This window comes from Ambystoma mexicanum, chromosome 6p (genome assembly GCF_040938575.1).
Source record: "Ambystoma mexicanum isolate Mex_15411 chromosome 6p, UKY_AmexF1_1, whole genome shotgun sequence".
Lineage (NCBI taxonomy): Eukaryota > Metazoa > Chordata > Amphibia > Caudata > Ambystomatidae > Ambystoma > Ambystoma mexicanum.
In genome coordinates, this window is record NC_090935.1 from 155,407,929 (window position 1) to 155,423,092 (window position 15,164).

The following is a 15,164-nucleotide window of genomic DNA, read 5'->3' on the forward strand; positions in this document are numbered from 1 at the left end:
GGCTTAGGTGCCATCTTGAAAAACATGGCTCTCGTGATGTTTAGCTACATCTGTTTGCGGTCGGGAAAAATCATGGTAGTTTGTTGTAATATCACTGCCCCCAGCCATTTCAAGAGGAAAGGATAGCATTTGACTGCTACATGAGTTTCTAGACGTAGGTGATACGAGGTAACCCCTCCAGCACTCATTTGTAAGATACTGTGTGCTGGGTCTAGGAATTTAAAAGGACTAGTAAAGTCAATTTAAATTTACAATCTCTGGGAAACAGTAGTTTATCCCAGAGAAGGTATTTAAACCTTGGGGTAGCCTAACCAGCTTCCCTGTGTCTCTGCTCTGAGGGTGCTGTGTGACACATATGTAAAGATGCCTCTGGAGTTATCTAAAACTCCATAATCAAAGAACACAAGAGTAAAACACACATCAAAATACATGAGTGGGGAAGAAAAAGGCTCACATTCTCTCCAGAAAAAAAGTGTCCTCAAAATCCAGCAAAGTTGCTAAGGTGAAGGGAATTGGCACATTTTATGAGCATTCTCCCTAACACTGTGCACCCTAAGGGTACTGCATACGATCTTGCCTAACATTGGTAATGCTGGTGGGATCCCTGCGGGTAGGGCTAACACTAAGCAGAACATATCCAGGTGGACATAATGGTATTATATGAATGGGGAAAATGTATTTGGCTTTGGGGCCTATTCTCGTGGTTCCCTCTTTATTGCAAAGAGGGGGTGTCCTTCTTTGGGACATGCCTGGTGGCAACATTGGCTTCTGTTGCACATTTTTGCCAAGCAGGACTGCCTGGATTTGTTACCTGTTCAAGACAGGAATTGGGGTCAAGCAGTGCTCTAGTGTTCCCTAAGGTACATGGTGGTTTGTAGCCCCATCCATCCTATAAGTTCTCTACTGCTTTGGGAGTCTTTGCAAGACAAATCTGTGGAAGGTAGGAATCCCTTAGAAAAATGACTTTACCCATGGTAATGTTATTTCTGATATATTAGTCTTTAATCAAGATTCCTCATGCACTGAACTTTCCCATTGGGCTTTACTTTGTACCACGCCTTCAGTTCTGAATTCTCTCAGTTGCTTAGTGCTAGTGAAAAAGGTGGAACTGATGTAATGGGGTGCTGCATGCTTCAAATATTCATCTCCTGGCTTGACAGCTGGTGGCATCGCCCCCCAACAATGACAATTTCCTGAAGATAGTTGTGGAAGATTTATCTAAGATGAGCAATCGCTGGTAGCAAGTCCTAACCCATCACATCATTGTAGAGAAGGAAGTAATTTATCTATACCAGCTAGTGTTTGGTGCAGGGCCATGCTTTTCTGTGTGCCCTGCTTTAGCTAAAGGTATTCGTTTGTGTTGTGCAAAAGGCTGTTATACTGTCCCTGAAGGATGGATTTCCTGCAAGTACGTTGGAAAGGGTATTATGGTCCCTGTACTTTCTTCAATACAGTATGCAACTTTTACATCGTAGAATGGTGGGTAATTTCTGAGTAAATTGTGTATTTGCTAGTAGGTAGTGCTTATTATTGGTATTTGTATTGTGATCCATATTTTAAGATTATATCATTTGGTAGTTGAAATCCCATATAATTTTCTTTCTTATAAATATTGCAGACTTTAAATCCCAACCTGAACCGTCTCGTGTTTTGAGCCAGCTTACTCAACGACAGCAGCACCAGTCACAAGTTCCTGTTCCTCCCCCTGGATTAGAGTCCTTCTCCTCTCAGTTAAAGCTCAGAGAGCCATCACCAGTAGACGGCTCTACAGCAATGAGCAAAATACTGCAACTTCCCAGCATGTCTCTGGAGAACCAGGTGATGTCTGTCCAGCAAACACAAAAACAAATGAAACCGCAGAAGAGGAGGATTCCCCCAGCTTCAAAGGTAGATACTTTAACAAGTGTGATGGTTCTACAAATGTAGTAATAATTGAACATTTCAAGTTCTAAACTATGGTCTATTTATTTACACAACACATAGCTGAGTGAGTTATGTTAATAAACTGTTTGTAATCTTTCCTCCCTCTGATTCCTGTTTGGATATTCTCTCAGTTCAACTGCTTTTCGAAAAGGTTTCCACCATCGAAGTACACAGCGCCGCTCAATAACTGAGTTTGGTGCTGGTTATGTCCGGGGCAAGTATATACTAAGGTGGTGCACCCTGTGACTTTATTTCCCTTTTTTCCTTGCACTCTGCTAACTTTAGGAACACAGCTTTGTTAGAGTGATTACTTTTAGCTTTTCGCTCCATGTTGAATCCAACTGAGCCCTTGTATTTTATAGCCTGTGGCAACCACAGGCATCAGATGTTAGTCTCTGCCCCCCACAGGATTTGTCTGTACATTCTTAGAGAGGAAAAACATCCTGCAGTATTACTGGTGATGTCAGTTAATGGTCCCGAAGGTGCTTTGGGGGTGGGTGGTAAAACTATTTCCATTTTTCAACTAGAAAGTAGGCAACTGTTTTTAAAGAATAGTCCCTCGTTTGCAAAGACCAGAAGCACCACCTCTCCGAATCATTCTTCCTCGAAGAATAAAACGATGCAGATGAGTCCACTAAGGGCTTAGTAAAACCATTCAACTGATGCAGTACAAGACTCCCCTCTTAGTATAAGACTGTACCACCTGAGTTCATGATAGCGTAGACAGAGCAGCAAGGCTTTTCTTAGGAGAGTGGGTTGTAGAATCAGCACAAATGAAATTGTAATACAAGTGGTCCAAAGAAACACTGAAACACTATTGTAAAAATAAATGGTTTATTTGAATACAAGTATGCCCAGATAGATCTGGGGGGTGGGGAATAAGTACTATCGCATAATATACCGAGCAAAGCATATAACCTTATTTGTAACACTTAACAGGAGTTCCAGGGAAGTCCAAACCAATAGTTACTTTTAGATTACTTTCAGTAATACCAGGTTTGTAGACCCTACCAGTTGTACTGTAATGCTAATCAAGAAATCACATAGTAATAGCTCCTGGACAATATATTTTCTGATCTAGTGAAACAGATACTAGGAACAGTATAAACCTATAACTGAGGAAGCTCCATCCAACGCTGCATCAACCTCCACGCCTGTGCCACATGAGAGAGTGAGAAAAACGTCTCGCTCAGTCCAGGGTTCAAATTAAAAAGTCTGAATCACAGCAAAAGAGCTTGGGTTCTCGAAGGTTGAAGTGAATTGGCACAGAAATGAGAATTCTCCTCAACACTGGACATGCCCTTCGACAGGGACAGCCTCTTTGGGAAGACTGTCGACGCGTCTTTACAGGCAAACAAGACTGATACGGAGACTGCTTTTGCCCTGGGCACTCCACAGCACTGCTCTTCCTTTTGTGCCTCTGGCGGAAGGTCGGGCAGATCGACAAAGGGGTACTGTGGAGGTTCCTCGTCGTATCATCCACCCTCCCGGTCCACGGCCCAGGAGGCCTACAGAGGCCATTCCAAGGCTTTCGGTGGAGGTGGCCGGCGCCGTCGTTGCACCCAAGGCCGAACGCAGGCGCTGAAGCAGGACAAAACCATCCAGGATGTCTGGTCCCCATCCATGCACCGTGGTGGGAGGCCAGCTGGTGGGGTTCATCAGCGAGTCAGATCTCCACCGACAGATGGGTGTTGGACACTCTTGCCCACGGACATACCCTGGAGTTTCAGCAAAAGTGTCATCGGATCCCTTCAGTGACACGGCAGGAACCACACATCCCTCAGCTCCTGCAGGAGGTACGGGCCATGCTAAGAAAAGGGGTGATAGAGCTAGTTCCAAGATTACTCCGGGGCTCTGGAGTCTACTCCAGATACTTCTTAGTCAAGAAGACCTTGGGCTGGCGTCCGGCGTCTCAACAAATACCTAAAGTCCCATAAATTCAGGATGGTAACGTTGCAGCACATGCTCGGCCAACTGGAGGAAGGAGACTTCTTGACTTCGCTGGATCTGGAGGGCGCATATTTCCACCTACCCATTCACAGGAAGCATCGGGTGTTACTGCGCTTGGTAGTGCAGGGAAGACGCTACCAATTCAAGGCCCACCCCTTCGGCCTGAAGTCGGTGCCCGGGTGTTTACGAAGTGCCTGGCGCCAGTGGTGTCACATCTATGAGGGATTACACGTGTGCCCATATCTCAATGACTGGCTCATCCTGGCCAAATTAAGGGAAGTAGCACTGTTCCTGGGAGCCAGGTTCAAAAGCCTCTTGCCTGGCGCTGCCCTCGGGGAAGAGGGTAGCGGCCATACTGAGGAAGGTGCAATGGCTGTTGTCACTGAAGACCTCCACAGTGCGGACCATCAAGTTGCTGCTCGACATGTTGTACATCAACCTTAACCGGCTTTGCAGGCTACGGATTCGACCTCTTGAGGAGTTCCTGGACGCTCGCTGGTTAAAAGTGTCTGGAAGCTTCAGACTGGATCCCTCTTGACAAGGATTTGTCTGGCGATAAGGAGGCTTTCAAAACCCCCCATACCAGGAGACTGTCACCACAGACACTTCTCTGGAGGGCTGGGGAGCCCACACCAGACGTCTGGATGCCAGAGGCCTGTGGCTGCTGTAGAAGTATCTCTATCAATATGCTGGAACTGCGGGCAGTGTTCTTGTCCCTAAAGTCTTTCCTTACGTCCTTGAAGGGCAAAGTGGTGAGGATCTTGGCAGACTCCTCCATGATGTTCTACATCAGAAAGTAGGGGTGCACCTGATCCCCAGCGCTCTCCAGAGAGGCGCAGGACTTGTGGCACTGGGCCGTCGACCAAGAGATGTTCCTCCTCCCCTTTCACCTAGCGGGAGTTGAGAACACCATTGCAGACTCCCTCAGCAGTGTGAATTTTGGCAGGATCAGGTGGACTGCATCTGCCTCAAGATCCCAGATCGATCTGTTTGCGTTGGTGGCAAACTCCAAATGCCAGAAATTCGTCAGCAGATTGCCCCAGTCGAGGAGCATGGGGAGTTGGGGGGTATTGGGGAAAAATTCTCATTTCTGTGCTAATTCCCTTCAACCTTAGAGATCCTCAGCTCTTGATGGACTTTAGGACTTCTTAATTTTTATCCTGGAGTGAGACCTTTTTCTCGCGCTCTCGGTTTTGAAGAAAATCAAGATATATGTGGGGGGGCTTCGGAGAAGACCCAGAGGAAGGTGCTTCACAGCCCTGGCAGTCCCCATCAGCGTTTTCGGACCCTGATGCACCTGGCCTCGCGTAACAGGAACACGTTACCTATAGACGATCAACCTACATTTATTGCACTACTACGCAAGGCAGCAGCGCATTTCGAAATAGACACTGGGGAGATTTCTCCTGACATTGACTTTGTGGAGAAGGTAATCGTGGAGAAACCCCCGGTCAGCCAAACCATTCCCCTCCTCGCCTCAGTAAGGAGACAAATTATCCCTTCACTATCTACACCTGCGTTGGTCAGAGGGGTCAACCCGAGGATCGAAAAACTAATCAGTCCCTCGCCTTCAGACCCGTTGTACGTTAGGGGCCACTCTGTACCAGACTCCCTATTGGTGACAAATACAAGGAAAAGAGCAGGGGTCCCGCTGTCTACCAGCAAAGCGCCACCAGATAAGGAGGGTAAAAAATGGTATGCCCTGGGGAAGAGGATCACAGCCTCCGCTGCTTTTTCCGCAAGGATTGCAAACAAAAATTCCTTGCTAGCAAGTTACGCAGATGCACAATGGAGCAAGCTACGTAAGGACGCAGAGGAGATACCAGAACCCCTACGTACACGCCTTCTGGCCACGATTACTGAAGGGACCCCAGTCAACCAAAGCATCGTGAAAAACTCTGGATACTGCAGAAACGGCTCGCCGTTCCCTAGTCCAAGGAATACTCCTCAAACGCCATGTCTGGCTGCGTAATTCGGGGTTTAAACCTGAAACACAAGCATCTCTAATCAACAAGTCTATAGAAGATGCCAACCTCTTTGGAAAGGCGGTTGATGAGGCACTAGAAACGGCAAAGAAAGAGTTTGACACCATCAAAACCCTAGACCAGATTTCAAGGCCTCCTAACAAACATGGCTATGGCAGTAGGCGCTTTTTTCGAGGCCAACGCCAGCAGCAAAATCAGCAGCAGCAATGCTCTGCAAACAACTGGTCCTCTAACCAAGGCACCAGTGGCCAATACAACCAGAGAGGACAACGCCGTGGCAAAGGGAGAGGTTGGGGTTCCACCCCTAGAGGTTCCCAAGCCACCAACACCAAATGACTCGAAGATTCGGGTCCCCTCCCATGCATCGCCGGTCGGGGGCCGGTTAACATCCTTTCTTCCAGCATGGGAGCGAATAACTTAAGACCGCTGGGTACTATCAACCATAGCCCGCGGCTACTGTACAGAATTCAACAGTTCCCCAACGTACAGACCCCCAAGGGGACAACGCATGACACCAGAACACCTCGCCATCCTTCTACAAGAAGTGGACCAGCTACTGGAAAAGATCTATAGAGGTTGTGCCTCTGTCAGGTAACGGAAGTTATTTATTCAGTGTACTTCCTTGTACCCAAAAAGGACTTAACTATGCGCCCTGTATTAGATCTGCGCCCAGCGAACAAATTTGTCAAACCTCAAAAGTTTCGTATGGTGACCTTACAGGAAGTGATCCCCCTGCTATCACAAGGAGATTACATGACAACACTGGACATGAAAGATGCATACTTTCATATTTTAATGTTGCCAGCGCACAGAAAATACCTCAGGTTCATGATAGAGGGCAAACACTACCAGTTCAGAGTGCTACCCTTCGGGATAGCATCAGCACCGAGAGTATTCACGAAGGTACTGGCAGTGGCAGCGGCCCACCTGCGCAGGTTGTCCATCCCAGTATACCCTTACCTTGACGATTGGCTCATAACAGGGGATTCTTACGAAACATGATTCTCAAATACCCAAAATACTGTAGACCATTTGTTCCAACTGGGCTTCTCCATCAACGAGAAGACGTCCAGCCTAGACCCCAGCCAAGTCAAACAATTCCTAGGGGCTCTAATTCGAACAAAGGACGGCCTCGTCTTCCCCTCCAACGAGAGGGTCCAAAACATGCTGTTTCATATCCCTCAATATGTGGCAGGTCGAGAGGTGACGGTACGCAGCAATGCGCTTGCTAGGAATGATGGCGTCATGTATTTATTTGGTACCCCACGCGCGCCTGCGCCCAATGCAAGAGTGGCTCAACAGCCAGTGGTGTCAGGCCAGCGGACAATGGGACGATCTAGTGGTGGTCTCGCAGGCCTTGGTTCTCTCGCTACGGTGGTGGTCGAAGGAAAACCTGGTAATAGGGAAACCATTTGCCTCCCCCGCAGTGGAAGCCACTCTAACCACAGACGCATCCCTCATAGGATGGGGGGGCTCACCTATCCCATCAGACTGCTCACGGAGTTTGGACTCCGAGCGTAGCTTCCAAGCACATAAACTTACTGGAGCTACTTGCTGTGTTCAAGGCACTAAAAGCCTTCCAGGCACACCTACAAGGGAAGACAGTGATGGTCCTCACGGACAGCACCACAGCCATGTACTACTTCAACAAACAAGGGGGCACTCACTCTCCAGGACTATCCAAGCTGTCCCAAAACATCTGGAAGTGGGATCTAAAACACATGTTCCTACTGTCTCAACATGTACCAGGGGAACTCAATCTGCTAGCAGACGAACTAAGCAGAGACTTCCCTCTGCCCTCAGAGTACGAATGGCGTTTACACGAAGACATCGTCTTTGACATTTTCACACAATGGGGATTCCCTGAAATAGTCCTGTTCGCAACCCTGGAGAACTCACAATGCCTAGATTACGCCTCCAGGTACCCCCTGAACCAGTCCAAGGGGAATGGTCTATCGATTCCATGGTCAGGGAAATTTGTTTACGCTTTTCCCCCCCCGACTCCCCTTCTCAACAAGATTGTGCACAAGATGCACCAGGAACAAGTTACCATGATACTAGTGGCCCCTATGTGGGCCCGGCAGCCATGGTTCGCTCACCTGATGGAGATGTCTCTATCGCCTCCAGTGAAACTTCCCTGCCCGTACAACATGCTGTCACAGGACAAGGGCAGGACACTGCATCCATGCCCTCAGACCATGAACTTAGCAGCCTGGCTCCTGTGATCATAGAATTTGGACATTTACAACTCCCGCAGAGATGCATGGACATCCTCAGGGAGGCTAGAAAGCCTTACACTCGTCACTGTTATTCTAGCAAATGGAAAAGATTTGTCATCTGGTGTAGAGGAAGAAACATCAACCCTGTTGACTGCTCTCCCAGACAAATTGTTCTGTACCTGACCCATTTACTGGACTCGGGTCTAGTATTCAATTCTATTAAAGTCCACCTAGCAGCATTTTCTGCATACAACACTTCCCAACTTAGTGTCATGGTGGAAAGTCCCAGTTATTAAAGCCTTTATGGAGGGGGTAAAGAGAATACACCCTCCGATAGCAAACCCAGCTCCTGGCTGGGACCTAAATGTGGTACTTACCAGGCTCATGGGCTCACCCTTTGAACCCATGCACAAGGCAACTCTTAAAGACCTCACTCTTAAGACCGCCTTCCTAATAGCCATCACCTCCATTAGGAGAGTAAGTGAACTACAGGCTCTTTCTGTTCTAGACCCCTTTGTAACGGTTCACAAAGATAAGGTGGTTCTACACACACACACACAAGGTTTGCACCGAAATTCATCTCGAAATTCCATGTCAACCAGTCAATAGAACTACCAACGTTCTTTCAAAACCCTTCAAATTTGGGAGAGAAAAGCCTGCATACACTTTATGTGCGCAGAGCTGTCATGTTTTATATGGAAAGAACTAGACCACTGAGAAAGACTAATCAGTTCTTTGTCTCAGTGGCAGCAGGAAGAGAAGGAGATGCAGTCTCAAAGTCCACTATATCTAGATGGATTGTTCAATGCATCACTGTTACATTCTTGCTAAGGGAGAACTACCCTTCAAGCCAAGAGCACACTCTACTCGAGGCACTGGGGCATCCATAGCATTCATTGCAAATGTTCCCCTCGAGTCCATTTGCAAAGCGGCAACCTGGAGTTCTGTACACACCTTTACAAAACACTACTGTCTAGATGCCCACTCTAGATCTGATTCCCAGGTGGGACAGGCAGTATTAAGACATCTTTTCTCTACTGTTCCTTCTCACAACCCACCTCCAACTCCGGGTACTGCTCGCTAGTCTATGCACAGCATGTGATTCTAAGCAGATTAACAAACATCAGAAGACAATGCATTACTTACCGTAAAAGCATTTCTGATGGTTGTATCTGCTTAGATTCACATGCGCCCCCCTTCCTCCCCGCTCGGATGGAAGGAACATAGACATCTTTTTATATCTCTTTTCTGTACTCACTCACGCCTAGAAGGCTCCCTCAGGGCAGAAAAAATACAAACAGAGGGACCTCGACGCGTGAGGGATTGTGGGTACACCGCACGTCCCCTTTTCGACTACGAAAAACAAAATGCAATACTCTGCAGTGACCACTGGATGTCGGACTATGCACAGCATGTGAATCTAAGCAGATACAACCATCAAATGCTTTTACGGTAAGTAATGCATTGTCATTTGCATCTGTATAGCGCACCTACAGCCAAGAGGCATCGTGGTGCTTGTTACAAGAATTTTTATACGCATTTTCAGTAGGCCAGGTTACATTTAGGTGCAATTCTGCAGCACAACCCAGGATCGATTAACTTGAAGGCCTGGCTCCTGCAGCATTACAATTTGGTGATTACGATCTTCCAGCGGGCTGCAAGGAGTTACTTGCCAAGGCGTCATCTCCTTTGAAATGTTACAGACTCAAATGGAAGAGATTCGCAATTTGGTGCCGTTTCCAGAAGATCGACCTGCTGAGGGTCACGGCCCTTCAAGTAATTCCATATTTGCTGTCGTTAGCTAAATCGGGGCTGGCTCAAGCCTCGGTTTCATCTGGCGGTTATCCCCTGCTACACCAGATTCCCAGCACAACCCTCCTTTTGGTCGCACTGGTTAGTCGAGGAACTCATCAAGGGACTTTCGAAGGGATTGTGTCCTCCGACGTATTCCTTATCTTAGATATCTCTTTCCAGCTTTGCTGGCCTCGGAAAACTTTTCTCTAGAGGGCGCTGCATGTCGACATCCGCCGAGTCGATGTCCCTCGACAGCCGCCGTATCGACGTCACCCTGCCTATAAAGGTCCCCGCGCAGCGTCCGTTGCTCAGTTCCGTTTTTCTGCACTTACTCAGTGCCTCGGAATATCGTTGCTCAGTTTCGTAGAGAATTTATCCTATTTACCTCGAGATATTCGATCCATACTCAATGGCCTCCTCGTCGGAACCGACGACCCCTCGGTCTGGCTTCAAAAAATGCCGAGACTGTGGGAAAAAGATGTCGCTGACTGACCCTCAGTTTGTCTGTGGTGTTTGGGAGCTGAACACCATTGTTCGGAGTGCAAGGACTGTATGTCCATGACAGCTAAGGCCCTGAAGGAGCGTAGGGGGAAGCTGGAGAAAGGTAAGACTTCAAAAACTTCTTCTTCCTCGACGAAGTCGAGACATTAGTCTCCTCGTCACCATTCGCGCTCCAGGTCTCAGAGTGGGTCCCATCACTCCTCGAGATCGAAGCACTCGAAGAGGAGACGTCGAAGAACCCCTTCTCCGCCCTCCTCTTCCTCTGTTTCTCCTAAGAGAATCCCTTGCCCCACGAAACTTAGTTCCCGGGCTGAATGGGAGGAATTCCGCAAAAATATGATGAGCATCTTCGAGAAAGCGGCCTCGACCCCCTCGAAGACTGCCGAGAGCGATGCTCTGGTCGAAAGACCCGAAGGTCAAAAACGCTGCGAGTCGCAGTCCCCGGCGAAGGAAGCTTCTCGAGCGTGTCACGAACCCTCAAGTAAAGCTATGACCTCAAAACCTTCTTCAAAGGTTCCGTCAACGCCGTCGACGAAGGTTCAGTCGACGCCGAGGTCGTTGTCTTCGACGCCGTTGTCGAAGGGACCTTCGACACACGGGTCTGTTGACTCGACGCCATCTTCGACACCGGCGTCGACGCCAAGGAAAGTCACGGTTGCGGCGCACCCAGTGGCTATCCCCAGGTCCTCGATGACAATGGCGTCGAGATTGTGGACTTCCTCGAGCAGAATCCGAATTTTATCGAGGAACTTGAGGCCTCCGCCTTTGTTTTCGACGCCACGCCCGAAGCCTTCGTCGACGACATCGACGTTTTCTTGGCCGATTACAAGTTTGGCACCCTCTGCCTTGGAGATGGGTTTCACACCCTTTGTGAGTTCAGAACAATTGAGAACTATGTCCTCAATTATGGAAGAGGGAGAACTATCTGACCAAGAAGAGACATTTGAGTTGCAGGGACCTGCAACCCCAGTTAAAGAGGAGTTATCCTCAGAAGAACGCAGGTTAAAGGATCTCCATGATTCCTTACATGAGGCAAGTGGGTTAGACACTTCCCCTGAGGTGGAGTTCGCTAGACCAGACCCGGGGGAGCATGCTGAAGCCCCCTATAGAGCCTTAATGGCCAGGATCACAGAATTTATGGGGTGGTCAACACCTTCACAGGCTTTCCAACAAGATGACCTTACGGATATTATTGATAAAGGTCCACAGGAGGATCTTGTAGTGCCTTTTCATATAGCTCTTCAGAGGAAAATCATGACGAACTGGGAAACCCCAGATGTCGTCCCGGCAGTAAATAAAAAACTGTCTACTAAATACAGGGTATCTTCTGCAGACCCTGAGTTTTTGTCAAAACACCCATCCCCAGAAAGTCTGGTGGTACAGGCAGCATCTTCTACTGACATCAAGACTGCTTACCCTACCGTCCCACAGGACGGGGACGATCAGAAATATGATGCTATGGCAAAGAAAGTTTTTTCGGCATGTAGCATGGCGTTAAAATCTGTTAATGCTACTTGCACCCTTGCTAGATTCAGCCATACACTTTGGGAGTGTGCTTCTACAGCGGCTGACTGCATCCCGGAGGGAGAAGAAAGGGAGGCGTTCCTAAATATCATACAGGACGGTAAAGACGCTATGTGCGAATCCCTCCAGACGGGCATTGATTCAGCTGACCGTATCAGCAGAGCAATGGCGGCAAGTACAACAACTAGGAGATTCACTTGGTTGAGAAAGTCTGGTTTTGCCCCAGATGTGCAAGCCAGGCTCTTGAACATGCCATTCGATGGCTCTTCTTTGTTTGGGAAAAAGGCGGATGACAGTTTAGAAAAACTGCAAACATCAAAGGCAGCAGCAAAAACTCTAGGCGCTGCAATCCGTCAGACAACTTTTCGTCCCACTGGAACCTCTGCGAGGGGCAAGTCCTTTCGCTTCTACTCTGCATTCGGAAGAGATAGAGGACAACTGGCTCAAAGGGGACAAAGAAGAACTACCCGAGGTGGACGGGGTAGATATTCAAAAGCCGCAGCAACAGCAGGTGCCCCTTTACCATCGGCATCTGCATCAGCCGCCCCAAAACCACTCTGAGGACTTCCCTCACAAGACACCTGTAGGAGGCAGGTTAATTCAACATCTGGCGGAATGGCAGGCTATCGCGTCAGATGCTTGGGCATTGGAAACAGTTGCCCAAGGTTACTGCCTGCCTCTCCTACGCATACCTCAGTCATCCACCGGGGATCAACTCTCAAAAAGCTCCAGATCCGCTCCGTTTGCAGGAAATTTTAGACCTGCTAGAGAAAGGTGCCATAGAACCGGTACCTGTAGCGGAGAGGAACAAGTGCTGGTACCCCTTACTTTCTCATTCCAAAGAAAGACTGAGAACTGAGACCCATCTTGGACTTGCGAGAATTGAACAAATTTCTCAGGAAAGACAAATTCAAGATGGTAACTCTCTCTCAGATCCTTCAGGCCCTTCAGTTCCAGGACTGGTTGGTATCTCTGGACCTTCAGGACGCTTATTTCCATGTGCCTATCCATCTCAAACACAGGAAATACCTGAGGTTCGCAATTGGCAACTCATTATCAATTTCGAGTGCTCCCATTTGGGCTGACCTCCGCCCCGAGGGTCTTCGCCAAGTTAATGTCGGTGGTGGCTGCAAGTCTAAAGAGGGAAGGGATTCACGTCTACCCCTACCTGGACGATTGGTTGATCAGGGCTGTATCTTCGGAACAAGCTCAGATCCAGCTAAATCACGTTTGCCACTCCCTTCACAGACTGGGCTTCTCCCTCAATTTGAAGAAGTCACAAATGATACCATCGCAGAGACTCCAGTTCATCGGAGCGATCCTGGACACTTCCCTGGGAAATGCCTCGCCACCAGAGGTGAGGGCTCAAGATATTCTACAGATGGTTACCAAGTTCCAAAATGCCCAACGTCTCCCAGCCTTCGACTTTTTGAGGTTGCTAGGCCTCATGGCATCCTGCATTTTCCTAGTGCTAGAGGCTCGCCTGAGAATGAGATCCCTCCAGTGGGCACTGTGGACTCAGTGCTCACAATTCTCGGGAAGAATGACATATCCTCTTCAGGTTCCCGACAGGGTGGCTCGAGACCTTCAGTGGTGGGCCTGTCAGGACAACATTCTGAAAGGAGAACCGTTTTGGCAACCCTGGCCGGAGATGATAATAGTCATGGATGCCTCACTCACGGGGTGGGGAGCCCACGCCAACGACTTGACCATCAGCGGTCGTTGGTCTCCATCGGAGTCCAGACTACATAACCTGTTAGAGCTGAGGGCCATCAGACTTGCGCTGACAGCGTTCCTGCCAGCTGTACAAGGGAAGAATGTCCTGATAATGACGGACAACACAGTGGCCATGCATTACCTCAACAAAAGAGGAGGCGTAGGATCACTACCTCTGTGCAGAGAAGCGATGCGGCTCTGGTTTTGGGCAATCCAAGAAGGAATCTCTATCGGCAGTTCACCTAGCCGGAGAGAAGAACTTGACAGCGGACGCTCTGAGCAGGCAGAGCAGTCTCCCACGAGTGGGAACTAGCTCAGGAAGTCCTTCAAGAGATCTTTGCCCTTTGGGGATCCCCTCGGGTGGATCTGTTCGCCACCAGTGTCAACAGGAAGTGCGATCTGTTTCTTTTCAAGGGAATTTCCCCCGAGAGGAGCTCTGGGAGACTTGTTCATAGTGGACTAGGCGTTTCCGCTTCTGTACGCGTTCCCACCGGTCCCTGTCATTCCTCAAATGATCAGGAGGTTGAGAAGATTCTGGAGAACCATGATCCTAATTGCCCCGGATTGGGCCAGGAGAACGTGGTACCCGGACCTTCTAGACTTGTCCATCTGCCCTCCAATTCGACTACCACTCAGAGAGAATCTACTCTCACAGAGGGGAGATCAGGTTCTCCATCCAGACATCAAAACCCTCAACCTTCACGCTTGGCTTCTGAAAGGCTGAGGTACAAGGATTGGGACCTCCCTGATGATGATATGGAGGAGTTGCTTTCGGCAAGGAGGCCAGCAACAAAGTCTTTATACCGCTGCCGTTGGAACAGATTTTGCAGCTGGTGTAGAGAAAAGAATATCGACCCCTTTTCATGTGGTACACCAATGGTTTTGTCCTTCCTACTATATTTGGCGAATTCAGGCCTTCAAGTTGGCACCATTAAGGGCTATCTCGCAGCGCTATCCATCTTTAAGCGCACTGCGGAAGAACCATCCTATTTCAAGTTACCCTTGGTAATAGTTTCTAAAGGGGTTAACTAACGTTTATCCCCCAAAACCTTTCCAGGTTCCCCTATGGGATTTAAACTTAGTCCTAACTTTCCTGATGGGCACACCTTTCGAACCACTCCATTCTTGTTCGTTAAGATTTCTTACCCTTAAAACTGTTTTATTAATAGCACTTACATCTGTTAGAAGGGTGAGTGAGTTACAAGCTCTTTCTTGTAAACCCCCTCATACAATCTTTCACAAAGACAAAGTTGTCCTGCAAGTGAAGCCTAATTTCCTCCCAAAGGTGGTTTCTGAATTCCATATCACTCAGAAGATTAACCTGCCATCTTTCTATCCTCCTCATCCGGGGAAAGAGGAAGAGGTTACACAGGCTGGACCCAAGAAGGGCTTTAAGTTTTTATATCAGTAGACTGGCTAGGATAAGAGTAGCAGACCAGCTGTTTGTAGGCTACGCAGGTCACAAGCTGGGGTTACCGATAACTAAGCAGACCATTTCCAGTTGGATCATTCTAGCCATTTTGGAATGTTATAAACTGGCAGGAAAAGAGCC

General features: G+C 48.4%; 1 protein-coding gene across 11 annotated transcripts in view; it reads left to right on the forward strand.

Moving 5' to 3' along the window:
• Window positions 1-15,164, forward strand: part of UBAP2 (ubiquitin associated protein 2) — a 1,758,279-nt gene that overhangs the window by 730,046 nt on the left and 1,013,069 nt on the right. For all 11 annotated transcript variants that reach the window (XM_069626852.1, XM_069626853.1, XM_069626850.1 and 8 more), the window contains one exon: window positions 1,619-1,887. In XM_069626852.1, the coding sequence (XP_069482953.1) occupies window positions 1,619-1,887 (269 nt within the window). The remainder of the gene's footprint in view (window positions 1-1,618; window positions 1,888-15,164) is intronic.